Source organism: Acanthisitta chloris, unplaced genomic scaffold (genome assembly GCF_000695815.1).
Source record: "Acanthisitta chloris isolate BGI_N310 unplaced genomic scaffold, ASM69581v1 scaffold4544, whole genome shotgun sequence".
Lineage (NCBI taxonomy): Eukaryota > Metazoa > Chordata > Aves > Passeriformes > Acanthisittidae > Acanthisitta > Acanthisitta chloris.
In genome coordinates, this window is record NW_008670838.1 from 24,486 (window position 1) to 41,168 (window position 16,683).

General features: G+C 42.8%; 1 protein-coding gene across 1 annotated transcript in view; it reads right to left on the bottom strand.

Moving 5' to 3' along the window:
• ZCCHC14 (zinc finger, CCHC domain containing 14) overlaps positions 1-16,683 on the bottom strand; it is a 50,176-nt gene that overhangs the window by 11,649 nt on the left and 21,844 nt on the right. Inside the window, 1 exon segment of the mRNA XM_009073823.1 lies at positions 763-836. Within this exon segment, the coding sequence (XP_009072071.1) occupies positions 763-836 (74 nt within the window).

The following is a 16,683-nucleotide window of genomic DNA, read 5'->3' on the forward strand; positions in this document are numbered from 1 at the left end:
CCTCCATGGAAATTGGGCGCCACGTCTGAAGCTCCACAGGCTACGTCAAAGCAGGGGAAGCCACTTCTCCTCACGGTGTGTGGCTAACCACACTCATTCCACAGACACTGCTCTCACTTCCACTTAGAATTATCTTCAGACAACAGTTCCTGTTATGCCTTTTCTGCTGGATTCACATCCCCTTCACTGTATTCTTACTCCCTTTTCAAATGCTTTGACATGATACTGAAAGTCACCTCCAAGTTCCTCGAGTCTCTCCCTGTGTGGCCTTTTCCTCAAGCCTTGAATGATTCCCAATGCTTTTCTGTACTCTCCAACAACCCTTTTGGAACCCCTAACATCCAAACCATATGTCTCAGGCTCCCATCCTGCCTTCTCCCACATCCTGAGAGTCTTCATTCTCCTTAGTCCTGATTAACACTTCAACTCTGTCTACCTCCTGCATTCCAGAAAAGAAATGGATATGGACAACCATTCTGTAAGTGGGGCATTAGATTCCCCACTAAATACATATTTTGCCATAACTTGCTGCGTTAAAGTGAGAGGTTTGTTGCCATTCCTCACCTCCTGGACAATCTCTGCATCATCCACAATGTTCACCCACAGCCATTTACGACTGAAATCCTTGAGTAAAAACTCCCATCTATCCCAAAGGAGTTCTGCTAGCTCAGTTTCCAGAATATAACAACCAAGGTTGAGGCTTTCCTTAACTCCTCCTTAAGTATTATTATGATTTTCATAGGAAAAGAAAACCAAACTTACCTCAAAGGAATATTCAACATTTCTTTCATTCTTCTTGTGTGCCAGTCCCTTCAATTCCACTTTTTCCACACTCACTATTGAAAAACAAAGGGAAAAGAAGAATGAGGAGGATATTCTTAAATGCAGGCAGAAGTGATGACTCTTGGGTAGTGCCAGGACTTGCTCTGAGAGCATCCAATGCCCTGTGGTGGTGCTCCAGGTGCCCAGCTGGGGCTTCCTCCTTCAGGTGGGAATGTTGGTGCCACACTGTGCTGCTTTCACTTCTGCCCTTCGGTTCAACCACTTTCAACCCAAATAATAACTCCATGCAAAGTTCTTGGTTTCCTCATGGCCTTAGCACACCATCATCAGTGTAATCACAGGATACTACACACACACATGGAATTATCTTCATAACATCAAGAGGCAAACCCCATCCCTCCGAGGGGAACGCAGAGGAGGAAGAGGCCTCCATGTTTTCAGTGTGGGTTTACTGCTGTGCTGACATCCTGACTCCTCCCTGCTGCAGTTTCACTGAGCATTTCAGCCTTAATTACTGTGATTTGAGTACGCTGTAAGTAAAAACAGGACCTGAGGGTGGAAAGGATGGAATGGCAGGTCACTGCCTCCATCCCTATGTGTGATACTCAGTCTATAAAGACACCTGAGATATCTTGGAGACTCTCACTTCCCAATACACCCAGATCAGGAATTCCTTTAGGAAGACAACACAACACTGGCACAGGGTGCCCGGGGAGGCTGTGGCTGCCCCAACCCTGGCAGTGTTCAAAGCCAGGTTGGCTAAAGCCTTGAGCAACATGGTGTTGTTGGAGGTGTTGGGAATGTATGATCTCTAAGCTCCATTCCAACCCCTTAACATACTGTGATATTATTTTACTGACTCCCTAATTCTCTTATCGATTTCTCCTGCCTTTTTACTGCACACATGGGGATAAACATCTGGAATTTTGCTGGCAAAAAGCCAGTTTACATTGACTTAAAAATACAGAGGTAATCAAACAAAAGTCACTAGAATTTTGCCTGTGACTGACAGGTGCCTGAAGGACACATCCCATGTGCACTGTACCTTCACACTTAACAAGCCAAGTCCAGAGCCCTGTCACCTCATTCCTGAGAAATCACCACTTGTTTACCTGTTTCCAAGGCTGTTTATAGTCTCTGTTACCTGTGAGACCCAAATGGATGTTTATCACATGGAACTTCCTCCTCACTGCATGACAAAACTCTGCAGTGCAAAAGTCACAGCCACAACCATTGCAACAGGGAACCTGCTTGACCCACGTCACATCACCCTGTTCCCCAGTGAGACTCCACCCAAAGGGACCCTCCTCCTGCCCTTCTGGAATTTCGTTTCCCTCTCCTCCCAAACAACCCAGGCCTGAAGGTTTTATTGTGACCATTTAAACATCTTTATTGCATTCTCAGAGAATCACAGGCAGTTTGCATTCGAAGGAACTCAAAGATCATCTTGTTCCACCCCCTGCCATGGGCAGGGACACCTTCCACTAGCCCAGGTTGCTGCAAGTTCCATCCAACCTGGCCTGGAACATTCCCAGGGATGGAGCAACCACAGCTCCTCTGGGCAACCTGTGCCAGTGCCTCAGCACCCTCACAGGGAGGAATTCCTTCCCAATATCTGATCTAACCCTGCCCTCTGTCAGTGGGAAGCCATTCCCTGTGTCCTGTCCCTCCATGCCTTGTCCCAAGTCCCTGTGCAGCTCTCTTGGAGCGCTTTCAGGCACTGGAAAGGGCTCTAAGGTCTCCCTGGAGCCTTCTCCTCTCCAGGCTGAACACCCCCAGCTCTCCCAGTCTGTGTCCATGGCAGATGTACTTCAGCCCTTGGAGCATCTCTGTGGCTTTCTCACTCCAACAGCTCCCTGTCCTTATGTTGGGGGTTTCCAGGTTGGAGTCTGCAGATGAGGTCTCAGGGGAGGACAGTAGGTCCTGTTTGTTTAAACCTGTCACCACCCAGGTCTTGGCTGCTTACAGATCTTTTCTTTGAGTCTTATTTATTCATGGTCAACACTTTAAGACCAAGTTCTAAACAAATCTCCAGGTGTTTGTGTCTGTCTTGACATCTACAGAATTAACATTCCTCTTCTGATCACCTCAACTGTTCCTCCTCCAAGGAATTCCCAACTGCAGAAACCCCTCAGCCTAATGGCTGAATAATGGCAGTTCACTACTTACTACTTTCTCCTGCAGATTCTGCTTTTTGGAGAGATTTGTTCCTCTTAAAAGATTTCAATGGGTTCCTCTCAGCCTTCTGAAATGATTTTATACCTCATGCTGAGCACCCCAGGAAGAAATCTGCACTGCAGATACTGATGAGCCACATGTAGACAATCTGTGGTGCCATGAAGATCTGAACATTCATTGTAAGAAAAATCTACTTATTTAAGAGAATTCAGGGCCTCCTTCATTGTGACCACAGTTGAAATACACTGAATAGTGATCAGAATTAGAAGTACTACAGAATTAGAAGCTGTGAAGTGGATTTTGAGAAGAGGATGTTGCTGAAACAGCTGAAGGATGAGCAAATACCTTGCAGAAAGCTCCGTGGCAACTGCTGCAACATCTGGTTTTGAGAAACAGACCAAGTGTTACACAACATTTGTTGTTTATAGCGAATCCAGCACCACTTCTCTGAAACTGCTCCTATCATTTGGCATTCCCACAGGATTCAAATCTCTTCTAGTCATTCATTCTTCCTCTCCAGTAATTCAAGCAAAATTGGATGAACTGTGGATATAAAGTAAAGCTATTCCTGTTTCACTCTGTAGGTACTCAGGGACTTTGTGGTGCACACAGTTCCATGACCTTTCCATGCTCAACTCCTGAGCTTGCCCAGTTAGTAAAATCCACTGCAGGGAATTTAGCCATGGAAAATGATTGCAATTAGGAAAGTGAACCATGAGGTAGATCTTTCTGCACTGATCCCAATCTGAATCTTGTACTATTGGGTCTGTCTCAGAGCATGAAATAGAGTTCACTGTGCTGCAATTTGCTTCCAGAGACATCTGACTGGAGAATATCTACTCGAATACAAAGTGCTCCAGGAATTTTTTTCCAGCTAGTTAATACAGTGAAAAAGAGCTTAAAAAATAACATCTAGAGTTCTTGTTTAATTTATCAAGTAGGATGGTCGTTATGTGGCCTCTCATATAGTCTTTGTGTTGTTTAACTTCTGGCTGGTTTTATTAGAGCAATAAAGTTTGTTATGGAGCTTAACTTTATTCAGAGCAGAAGAAGGTGATATCCACTAAGTACATATTAAATCTGCTGTCTAAAATATGATAAAGGGGGGGAAAAAAGGCATTTTTATTTACTGTTCTTACTCTCAAAAGCCTGAGAAACTACTCAAAGAGCTGACTATCCATTACCCCAATTAATGAGTCCATGAGCAGAAAACCTTTGTATGGAATTAAAAGACACATGATCCTGATGCCTTTTCAGGATGCTGAGAATTCAGCAAAACTCAAACTTCCCGACCCAAGAGATAAAATAAGCTAAAGTTTCTAATTCAAGAGATTTGCAGAGCAAATATGTTTGTGCTACTTTAAATCTGAGCTTTCGCCTGGAATTCATCAATGGAAACTCATTAGAGGTGGTGTGCCTGGAGCAGGATCCAACCCCAGCAGCTTGGCAAGGGCTTGGTCATGACATAAGAACTCAGAGCCTGGAACACCTTTCTGTTTGCTCCTTCAGCCCTCAATGTCCCTGGAAAATGCTCCAGGAGAAGTGTTTGGCTGTGTAGGTGTAGATGCCTTCTCACTGCTGAGCTTCCTAAGGGCAAAGGGGCATAGAAGACTTTCTGCCACAGAGATTTATCCCTAATTACACCTGGGAAATTCAGGCAGGTAAGTGAAACAGTTGGATGATTCCACATATGAGATGTGAAACACTAAGGGGTTTCAGGAGCTCAGTGCCACAGGAGAGGCTCTAGTGAAGCTGTGGCACCCTCTGTGCTCCACATGGCTTGTGGCATCATTCCATAAGCTATTATTAATCAGCATCATTATGATCTGCGTGCTTTTAGACACAATGGAAGTATTTTCCATGGAGTTTTTAATTGTCCACAGAATTCTGTCAAGTATGGACACCTGCGTTTGAAGTACTTCAGCACTGAGGCCCAGCCAGGAATCACAGCCAGGGCAGGAGCTAAGGCATCATCTCCTTTTCACACAGTGCCTCCCCTCACCCCTTCCAAAACATCCATGGAAAACAGATCCAGGGAGGCTGAATGCATTTTATTCATGTCTGTTTTCCTATTCTAGTCCTATTTCTATTCCTATTTTACTCACTTGGCTGATATTAGTGCATTTATCATCTGCTCAGTGAAAGGACATACAACTCCTTCCTTCTCCTCACAACCAGGAATTAAACCCTCTGGATTTTTTGTCTCCCCCTCCAAAAGAGCAGGATCTGGGATCTCCTCCTCTTCCCAAAACATCAGCAGCTACATAAAACAAAAGATTGATTCAAACCCTTTATGATTCACCACTCCTGGCCAGGCAAGGTCAGGGTAAAGCATGCAGTGGATGTAGGCAAGAGCAGAAGAATCATTTCAGAATCCACCAGAGTATCCCATTAAAAGTTGTGTTTTTCATAACTCCCTTTTTACAACTGATAAAAGGATTAGATAGACACATTCTCATCCATACTGAGAAGTTTGTGTTCCTCCTGAAAAAGCAAAATAATTCAAGGTAATCAAGAGTGTTTTCCACAATAACCAATGTTTCAGCACAGACACCACTCCAGACTCATCTAGTTGTTTCCCTTGCATTAAATCCCTGGATGCAGGTTCACTTTGTGTGGGATACAGCGCAGAAATCCCAATTTCCATCACTCAGGTGGTCAAACTGGAGTGTGCTGAGCCTGGGTTGAACCTGTACAGTTCTTGGTTCACTGTACTTGATCAGAACCAGCAGAAATGCTGCAATTTATTTGTAACCCGCAAAAAACATCAGTAAAATCCTTTGTGTTCTTTAGGAGGTCATAACCACAAACAATGCTTCTGGGTTTAAAGAGTGGTTAATTTTCACTCATGAGAAAGGAAAACAGAAAGAACAGTTTGTTTGCTGAATGCAAAGTATATTCAGGGCAACAAAGCACAAGAAATTACAGTTTTTATGTGGGGTTTTTTTTGTTAGTTTGGGTTTTCTATCTGCTTATAAGTATCAGCTTAAGAGGATTTTTGGCCTGTTTTGCAGAAAGCTTCCTGCTTTCACTTTCCTAATCTTCCTAAAGCTTTTTATCTAGGCTGTGATGGAGAACAAAAACAACCCTACAACACACCTTTCTTTCCCCCCTCCTACACATTGATCCTCTTCTGCCACAGGGACTAAGTTGTCTCATTAAGTAAGCTAATTTCCTTTCCCTGTCTCCTCCTTCTGAAAACTCCAATTAGTTATTCCCTGGAATACTGAAGAAAACCTGCAGAATCAAACATTAGGTTTGCAGAGCACACACAGAACTGGTTGGACAGAGTCTGTAAGATGAGCAATTAGTGAGAACAGGGAGCTAAACGATTTGGGTATTGATTAGCATCTTTCAGACTGCCAAGAACTTAGTGTTAGTGCTGTCACAGAATCATTGAGGGTGGAAAAGAGCTCCAAGATCATCAAGTTCAACCTGTGACCCATCACCACCTTGTCAACTATACCAGAGCACTGAATGCCACATTCAGTTGTGTCTTGAACACCTCCAGGGATGGTGACTTTGTCCCAGGGCTCCAAATCAGCTCAGTCTCATGTCTATTTACTAGTGCTCCTTCCAACAAATGACAAAATGACATAAACGTGTCATTCTGGCACTGTTGATCTGTCCCTGAGGTGAATTCAGAGATTTCACTGCAAGAGTGTCCCAAACCCTTGAACTTCCAAACTTGGACCCAATGGGTTCTGAATCACCAAACCCCAAGAGGATGACACTGAAACCATTCAACTTGAACTCTGCTCTGTTCCACAACCAATAAAAACATACCTTGGGTTTGTTTCATGACACATTAACTCCTGCACAAACTATTCTTTTCAAGAGATATCTAATCTACATCAAGATATTGATGGGCCAGAGTCCAACTGATGGGAGAACAGGAGGTCTTGTAGGTACAGAAACTGCTGCTGGGGAGGGAAAGAACATCAAATATTTCTTAAGTGTATCAAACACTTAAAAGGTATCAGAGGCAAATTTAGCTTCATTGACAAGTCATGAGCTTGTGTGTAGATATTAGAGGGGAAAATGCTCCACTCAAGAGCATCAAGAAGTGTTTAGAATATTCCCTTAAAAGTGAGGGAAAACAGGTAAAGAAACAAGTGTTTCTCTTTTAAAATCATCTTATTTTACTACTTCTAGACAAGGCAAATATAGGAAAGGATGAAGCAATTTTCTGCACTGAGTTGTCATGTGAAAATGACCTTTTGCTATTCCATTAGTAGTGAGGAGAAATGACATCTCATCTCAGAACTCTCCAGGCACAGAGAGTAATTTATTGAGACATTAACCTCTTTCCACATAATGCAGAGGTTATGGATTGAGGAAACATCATGAAGAGGCATAATTGGGACACTTAAGTGATCCCAAAACCTTTATGCAAATATAAAGCTGCTGCTGGCTAAGAAATACTTAAATTGAATATTTAAATTAAACCCCAGAAATATTCCAAGGCAAAAAATACTTAAACTGAATATTTAAATTTTATAAAAGTAATATTTCAATGCAAAAATACTTAAGTTGTAGAGCATTTACCTCCCTCTTCCAAGAGAGACCCAAAACATGTTGTTGCTGTGAAAGCACAAAAAGATCTTTGCTTGTTCTTCTCACATCACCCCATGAATCCTGACCCATCCAGGAAATCTACACTTAAGAGTATCTTCGAAGCTTAGCAATGCCCACAGCAACACAAAAATCATGGAAACACTCTGGAAAAGAAGCCAAACATCCACTGGAGACTCCAAATGGAGTAATTTTCTGATTACTCAATCCTGTAAGCAAAGTACCCTGCAGGACCTCATTCCACCTGGCTGACAGCAGTGCAGGAGACAGGACTCATCACCATCACAGCTTCCATTTAGAGGGGAACTGAGGGAAAATTTAGCAGAGGACACAAAGGAACTTTGACTTCTCTCCCATTCCTGTGCCTGAAGCCGATGGAACAGGATCTGTAGCAGTACAGAACACAAGAACTGACTGGAAGTTACCAACCACATTGGTGCTCCCTTCATTCTCACTTTTTGACCTTTAGTTCTCTTAATTTTAAGAGTTTGTGGTCCTTAAAAGTCAATGCCAAGTTGATTGTCTTCTCTTCAGAAGACAAATGGTTTTGTGCTGACAAAATAAGACAGAATTCAAGTTTAAGGTGTGCTGGACTCATTTAAACCCAGTACAGCCTCATAAACAGGATCTACCACCCAGTTATCTGCTGGTATCACTTAAAACTCAAAGTGGATGAGCAGACAACAGTTTTTCCATGATGTCTGATGGAAAAGGAAGCTACAGCTAGGAAAAAACTTGCAACCAAACAGAAGAGTTTTACTAGTTGGTAAGGAAGTCTTCTGGCTGGCTGTTGGCTCTACAGGAGGAGTCTGGAAATTAAAGCTTCATAGAGATAATGAGAGTTTCTGTTAGAAAAGAAATGCTTAAAAGTGTCATTTTCCTCTGTAAGTAAAGAGGGTTTCCAATTTAGAGAATACTTAAGATATAAAACCAACACATCCTTACAACACGAGCTGAAGTGGTAAGTCAATCCTGCTTTGATTGAAAAGCAGGACTGGAGCCTCTGAACTGCAATGTTCCACAGGAAATCATTACACAGCTTTGTTACAAACTCAGGGCCATCACCTAACTTTTTGGCATCACACAGGAAGCAAAACCACACTGGGATTGTGTCACTCACCCCCAACCACACGAGTAGTTGCATGTTCTTGCTATTCCCTCAGTTTGGCTTACTTAATTGCCAACTCAGTGACTTTCTTCTGTTTGTTCTAAAGAGGCAGATATTAAAAAAACCAGTCTGTATATCTTAGCTTTTGAGATTTCAATTGAAGTCATACCTTTTTTTGAGTAATTCTGAAGGATACTGTCAGCACTTTAGCCAACCACAAAATCCACCTCAAGGGTTTTGCAACTTCACTGGATTCAACAGCTTAGCTAACCCAGAATCTGCCTGTGCTGAAGGCTGGAGACAACTTCCATCTGGACAGGAAAATGTAAAACCCTGAAGAACCATTCAGCTGCTTTTAAAAAAAAAAAAAAAATTAAAAAAATTCAAGACACAGCTTCAAACACTGTTTCTGAAGGGTTTTCTTCCCAAATCCATGAGGCCAAGAGCACTTGGCATCACTGCTCCCTCCTGCCATCGCCACTGAGCACACAACTGCCTCACAAGTTGCCTTTTTCTGATGCCAGAAAAAGCTTTGACAGAACATATTAGGCAGAAAAGGCTGCTGGATTGGATATATTTGTGTGAGAGCTCCTAAATCTGAGCCCCAGCACATGTCAGTGAACAGGTGCTGTGCCTTGAAACATTGACTTGCTGCTGGAATATACAGAGTATGCTCTGGGGGGAAGGAGTTGGGATAGAGAGACAAAAAAGGCTGTAAAGGTTTGACATCAGGGGCAACTCAGCAACATATCCCTTCATTCAAGCAGCAATAGCCAAGTAAAGATGTATCTCTTCAAAATATCAGGTAAAACACAGCCAAAAAGGAATCCTGAATGTTGTTTCTGAACACCATGGAAACACTTTGGCATTTCCAAGCAGGATTTGAGGTAAACACATACAACACTGAAGGCTTAAAGGTATCCTACAAAAAATTAAGAGCCATTAGTTGCATTGAGATGAAACGGGTGCTCAGATTTTATGGCTTGGAGGTGGGAGATTGTACACATTAAATCCTGAAATCGATGCAACAATCTATTTAGTGCCTAACCCCCCAAGCTGCTAATTCTGCATGGAACTGCAGCAAATCAGCTATCTGCATACAACAGAAGAGCATGTGTAAGTTATGAATGCAGCTGTGGATGCTCCAAATCCATGCCAGTGACTCAGCTTCCTTCTCCCAGTTAGCTGGAACAGACACTGGGATGAATGAACAGCTTCTTTAGAGAAATATTCCTGCCAAAGGGACCAAAAAGCCAAACTCTGAGGGTAAAAAGCAGCTCCAGGAACCACTCCCATACCTCCTTGTACAGGCAGTTAAAACAAGCAACTGCTTGTGGCTACTTTACCTGGCAAAAATATCGCTGCAATCAAGAGATGTCCAACTTTGTGTATAAACCCCTTTACTTACTGGGTAAGAAAGATGCAGTTGTATATTTAGTCTAGTTTTATCTGATCAAGTGCTTATTTTATTTACTATTTTTAGTCTGTTTTTAAACAAAATATTGGCTTTGTTTCTCATTCTTAAGAGGAGGTTCACTCATCCCAGAAAAGGCTGCTGCTTCCCTAGAAAGGACTGGCTCTGGCACACAATTCCCTGAGCCCTCAGAAGCCCAAGGTGATTAGTTCTAATCTGAACACTCACCTGCAAAACTACCCATGCAAAGGCAGTTTCCCATGGAAAACTTTCCCTAATGACAGTTTTTGTGTCCCAAAGCCCAGAAACCTCAGGCTTCACTAAATCCCAAACATCACCAGAGGAACTAATGTGATTTAGATGGAGCCTTGGAAGTTTTAGGTCTGCACAGACAGATATTTTGGGCTTGGAAACCTCTGAAAGAAAAGAAGGACAGGAAAAATGGGACACAATCAGGTGGACACCACAGCTGAGAATCTGAGCTTGGAATTTGCTTTGATGTTTTGAGCCATATCCTAAATACTGATGGACAAATCAAGTCTCATACTAAACCCAGCAGGGAAATAATGCACCAAACCACCTTTGGGTGCAGTTTAAACTAACTACAAACCACATTTTTGGAGGAAAGAACTGAATTAAGGCTGCTACTACCCATTAGTTTTCCTTCACCACACAATTTATTCATTTAATGAATGAACAAAGATAATTTAACACCACTTAGACAATTCTAACTCACTGTCACTCCATTAGAAAGCCTCAGTGCTACTGCAGAAGTTGTAATCAATCCCAATTGCATCTGGTGAGGATTTGCCCAGCTAAAAGTCACCATGTCATGACCTGAATGTCACATATATCAATGTAAATGTATATGTAAAGGTATAGGGGGGAGTTTTTTCCACAGAACAGACTGGGGCTGCAGTGTGTAACCATATATCGACATGGCTGGAGCCTGAGCGGGAGAGAAGCAGCAGCTGCTCAGCCAACGTGCCCTGCCTTGAAGGGCAATCTGGTGCTAGATACACCACCACAGCACTGGGATCACATCCAACCCTGCAGCTCCCCAAAGGAGTTAAGAGTTTCCAACTCCGCAGCACAAATCCAGCAGCAATGTGGATTTCATCCTCCAAGGCAGATGATCCTCACAGCTACTCCAGTTTGGAAGAGCTGCTGCAGCCCAGCAGAGTTCAGTGGCTCCTGTAAACAAGCACGTGGTGTTTTCTGCATTTTTGAGGACAGTCTCAGCATCCTGAAACTCATGACTAAAGCTGCAAAAACAAGCAGGAGCAGCAAGGGCAAAGGCATTTTCGAGCAGCTCAACACTGATTTTCTAAGGAGTTACAGCCTTGTTAGCAACAGCCCAATATTCTGTTAGTATTCCATGTAAAAACACCAGGCTGAGGGACTCATCTGGAATAGGCAAAGCCTTGAGTACAGACAGTCTTGCCAAGAGCCACAAATGCATTCAAGAGCTCAGTTCAGTGAGGAACAAATATCCTCTTGCACAGCCACTCGTGTGAGATCCCCTTTTGTGGCAATAAAGCCCTTGTACACTTTCAGGTCTCTGCTCTCAGCCTTTAATATTCTTGTTCCTTTTTCTTGTTCCCATTTTGTACACAAATCATTGTTCCTACATGCTGGATCCCAGACAAGATTTGACCAGAAATTCAAAAGACACAGGAAAAAAAAGTACTAATTCAGCATTTAAGCTGATTTTGAGACACTTCACAACTAGTAGACAACTCTTGGTAACATAGCTAGGAAGCAAATACAAGAGGGGAGAGACCAAAGGAGATTTTATTCATATTTGCCAGTGAGAATGCTCAGAAAGTGAGGTAAAAAACAGAACAAAACCAAACCCCATGCACCAAAAACCTCGAAGTCCTGAAGCTCTGAATCCCCACACTTGTCAGTAGATTCTTCACCAGGCAATACAGAAGGAAACAAAACACACTTCTAGCTAAAAAATAGTGGTTAAAGCTCTACTTCCCCATTTTCTTTTGCAATAGTAGGATATCCAGCAAATATCTGAACTATTTAATAATAGGGACAGGAAGGAACACAAACTTAGAGCTCAGCAAGCCACTAAGACCTATTTCATACCTGTTGTTTGGGCAGTTTATTGACCTATTATGACTTATTGATTTATTATTAATGTGACTTATTACACTTTTCCTCAGGCCTGTTCAGAAGAAAACCAAGTCTGAGTGTAAGCACAGTGTGCCAACTGCACCTCTGCCTGGATGACCCACCTGGAATAATTCATCCACACAAGTGGAAAACACAATAGGGAGCAAATTTGAAGGCCCTGATATTTCATGCCATTTCCTTTCAGCTGGGGATATTAATGATGTAATTTTAGCAGGGCTGTCCCTCTGAGTTGGTTAAAAATAGCAGCCACAGCATACACTGATGAAATGCATCCACTTCAGGCAGGGAAGTCATGAAGCACAGCAAGTCCTCTGCTTTTTTTTTTACTCCAGGGAGATAAAAGAACAAGTCAAAAAGCAAATGAAACATTAACCTTTTAGCTTAGCACTTCTGTGCACCTGAGAAATAAAACTGCCTTTAATCAAAAGCTTTGTTTGGCATAATTACAACCTGGGACTTCCCAGCAAAAAAGAATGAGAGAGAAAGGAATTAGAAATGAAAACACAAAGCACCTCAACAATACCAAAGCTGACTACAGAATCATCAGGGTTGGAAGAGACCTCTAAGATCATCAAGTCCAACCATTAACCTGTCACTGCTGGAACCCCTAAACCATATCCTCCAGCACCAGATCCAGATGCCTCTTAAACACCTCCAGGGATGGTGACTCCACCACCTTCCTTAGCAACATATTCCAGTGCCTCAACACCCTAACAGGGAAAACATTTCTTCTAACATCCAATCTGACTCTGCCTTGACTCAGCTCAAGGCCATTCCCTCTAGTCCTGTCCCTGCAGCCATGGCAGGAGAGACATCCCCCACCTCTCCCCAACCACTGTCAGAGTTGTAGAGAGCCATGAGGTCACCCCAAGGAGCTATGAGTCTCTTCTACTTGTGTGGCACAAAATAACACATGTACCATATGGATCAGAGCCACAATTCCACCAAATCCTGAAGGGAAGTCCAAGGGACGCTGTTCACAGAGGTTTGGGGCAGTGTCATCCCTCAAACTTCTTCCAAATCCCACTATCTGCAATCCATAAATGAGATTTCATTCCAAATTTACTTCTTAGAGTCAATCCATGAACAACTCTAGATGCTTTCATTCCCCTTACAGCTGTCCAAGCACTTCATCCAGGTTTCATGATTGGGCTTTGCTCTGGCATTTTTCAACAGATGCAGTTTGTGAAGACTACATTAAACACAAGAATCCAACTCTCTCTAAATAACCCCAAAAGAAGTAAATTAATACACAGAATTCCACTGTTTAAACTGTTCTCAGCTTCATTCTTTCATAGAAGAGAATCCTGGAATGGTTTGGGTTGGAAGGGCCTTAAAATTCGTTTCATTCCCTGCCATGGGTATGGACACCTCCCACTGGCCCAGGTGGCTCCAAGCCCCATCCAACCTGGCCTGGAACACTCCCAGGGATGGGGTAGACACAGCTTGTCTGGGCAACAGCACTGTTTTCCTGTCTGGTTCTTTACAGAGGGGACATAAAATTTAAGTAACATCTAACTATTTAAGCAAAACAAGGGGAGGAATTTACTTCTGTCAAAGAGTATCCAAAGAAGCACCAACTAGAAAAATCCCAAACAGGAGATTTTTGGCAGGGAACTAGAATGAGAAGATCATTAAGGTCCCTTCCAATACAAACCATTCCATGATTTTGACACAAACATGAGTTTTTCCCCCAGAGCTACACAAGCACAAATCCAGTCTTGATGTGAACCCAAGTTTGGTGGGTATGTCAACAAGACTCTACAAATCACAAGTCAATCACAAGCAAAGCAACATATAGAACACAAGAACCAGGACCTCTTGTGCAGTGATCCTCAAATGACACAAGGCATCAATCCCATCCTGTCTCCCAAGCTGGGAATCAAGGCGGGATCGGCTGACAGTCAAAGCTCAGGAGAATACACTAAAAAGCACCAATTCCCTCCCCTCTAAGCACACAGATCCTGCAGGCAGAGTCATCAGTTCCTGTTTGCAAAAGGTCTCTCTCAGCAGCACAAGTATTATTGCACTCATGTTTCTTCTCCTCAGTCCATCTGTTCGCCTGCGCCAGATCCTGAATGTGTGAAATCACGAGCACTTCCATGGAAATAAAGTGTTGTCATTTACTAAATAAGGTCACTTCCAGATTAGAAGGAAGGGAAGAAGAGTAAAGAAATATTTGTTGTAGTAGTAGAGGAAGCAAAGGAAAATGCTGGCAAAGTAAACAACTTCTCTTGAAACATGTTCTCATCCTTCCTCTCCACCCACATCATTTTCACAGCCAACGTGTTACGTCAGAGCTCAGTACTGAAGGTAACATGTCCTGTGGCTTAACGCCCTACTAAGAACCAGGATTTCATAAAATCATGGAATGGTTTGGGTTGAAGGACCTTAAAGACCATCTTGTTCCACCCAGAGACACCTTCCACTAGCCCAGGTTGCTCTAAGCCCCATCCAACCTGATGTGGAACACTGTTAGGGATGGAACAGCTACAGCTTCTCTGGCCAATCTTTGCCAGTACCTCAGCACCCTCATAGGGAGGAATTTCTCCCTAACATCCAATCCAACCCTGCCCTCTGGCAGTGGGAAGCTATTCTCCTTGTCCTGTCACTACAATTCTTGATGAAAATCCCTCTCCAGCCTCCCTGTAACCCCTTCAGATACTGGAAGGTTGCTATGAGGTCTCCACACAACCTTCTCCAGGCTGAACAACCCCAACTTTATTTATTTTTCCTTCCAATTCCCAATATCACCAATTTCTCTGATGTTAACTCCATTCCTACAATATCCAATACCTTTTCCCTGCCACAGGCTGATTCTTTCCAACCTTACAGCAGAGAACAGCCCCAAGTTGCAAATCCTAATTGCTGACACCAAAAATCAAGCAAGAAACCTACGATTTACTTTAAATACTCCTGAGGTTTCAGGTGTGGACCCCAAATCTATGAGGGATGACAACATTTCTACCTGGTATATATCCACTTGTAAAACTTCCATCTACCTAGCGATAAATTACTGTACTTTAAGCCTATTAACCCTCAGCTTTTGGAGACAAGAATTCATCTAGATGGAAAGGTATACGGAAATGAATAATGTACTTGGAAAATGGGAGATTTAGGAATAAACTGTTAAGGGAAGGGAAAGAACATTTACCACCTAACAACTAAGCAGCTCTAAAAGCTTTTTAAGCATGACATACACCAGAAAATTGGTGTTTAGTCATTAGGACAGTGGTGACAGTATGTAAAAACCAGGCAAGGACATGCTGGTTTTCTAGGAATACATGTGAATCACTCCTGCTTGTTTCTTTCGAGTGGCAATTTGTGTCCCATTTAGTTTAAGGGCTAAGCAAGCCTTTTATTTTAAATTCTTTCATGTTAAATTCTTCCATCCCTCTGGTGAACATGGCAGGGAAAGAAGCTATTTCAGCACAGGCATTCCCAGATGTTCCTGGGTGTTATGTTCTAGGGATGCAAGGAACAGCTGAGCATTTGTGGACATTTCACACCCCTCAACTCAATCTGCAGACAGATATGTCCAGCCCTACTGAGCCATGTGCCAGCAGGAATGCCAGGAGACAAGAATCAGCAGTTAACATTCCCCTTTGTGATTTCTTGGAGACCTGCATTAGTTTCCCCATGATATAAACCAGGTAAAGTTCTCCCAGCTCCTTTTATTCTGCCTCACAAGATGCCATTACCTAAAGCTCTGAGACAAACTGGGTTTGCTCACTTAATGCAAGTTTAATTAAAAGCCAAAGTTGCTTATGTTGTTTCCATTACAGCAGAAGGTCATGGTGGTGCTTCCAGAGCTGGTGAGGTAATGACCATTAATTTCATCTCCATTAACAACTCCTGTGCCACAGAGGCATTTCCAGGACTTCAGACAGGAGCTGGGAAATGGGAGAGTCCCTCTAGGAATGCACACGGTTGTGTTGCCTCTTGTGCCTCTGAAGAGCCATGGAAAAGGCAAATAGTGTTGTAAGCTCACAGATATTGATGACTACATTGGCATTATCCAAGAGCAGGAAGGAGTTTACCTCCGAATTTATGGCTGAATTTACCAGCAAACTACTCTTGGAATGTGCATTTTTCAGAATATTTGGATTCTAATTCATGAACAGAAGTATCATCCAACTCCCACTGAAGCCAAACCAAACAGGCTTCAGAGTACTCAAAATCAAGTGCTCATTGTCAAACCTTTAGCAGAAACCTGGTCATTTTCTAGTGCTTAGTAAGGAAATGATGTTGCCCAGTAAATAAATGAGATCAAGTCTATACAGAGCATGAGAATAAATAAAAGCAAGAGGAAGGAAAGGGCCTTAGAGCAATCTGGGCTAGTGGAAGGTGTCCCTGCCCATGGCAGGGGGTAGAATGAGATGAGCTTTAAGGCCCTTCCAACCCAAACCATTCCATGATTCTAAGCAGCAAATGAAGTCTTATTTACCCTGGACCTATGCACACTGTTCTTACCTCA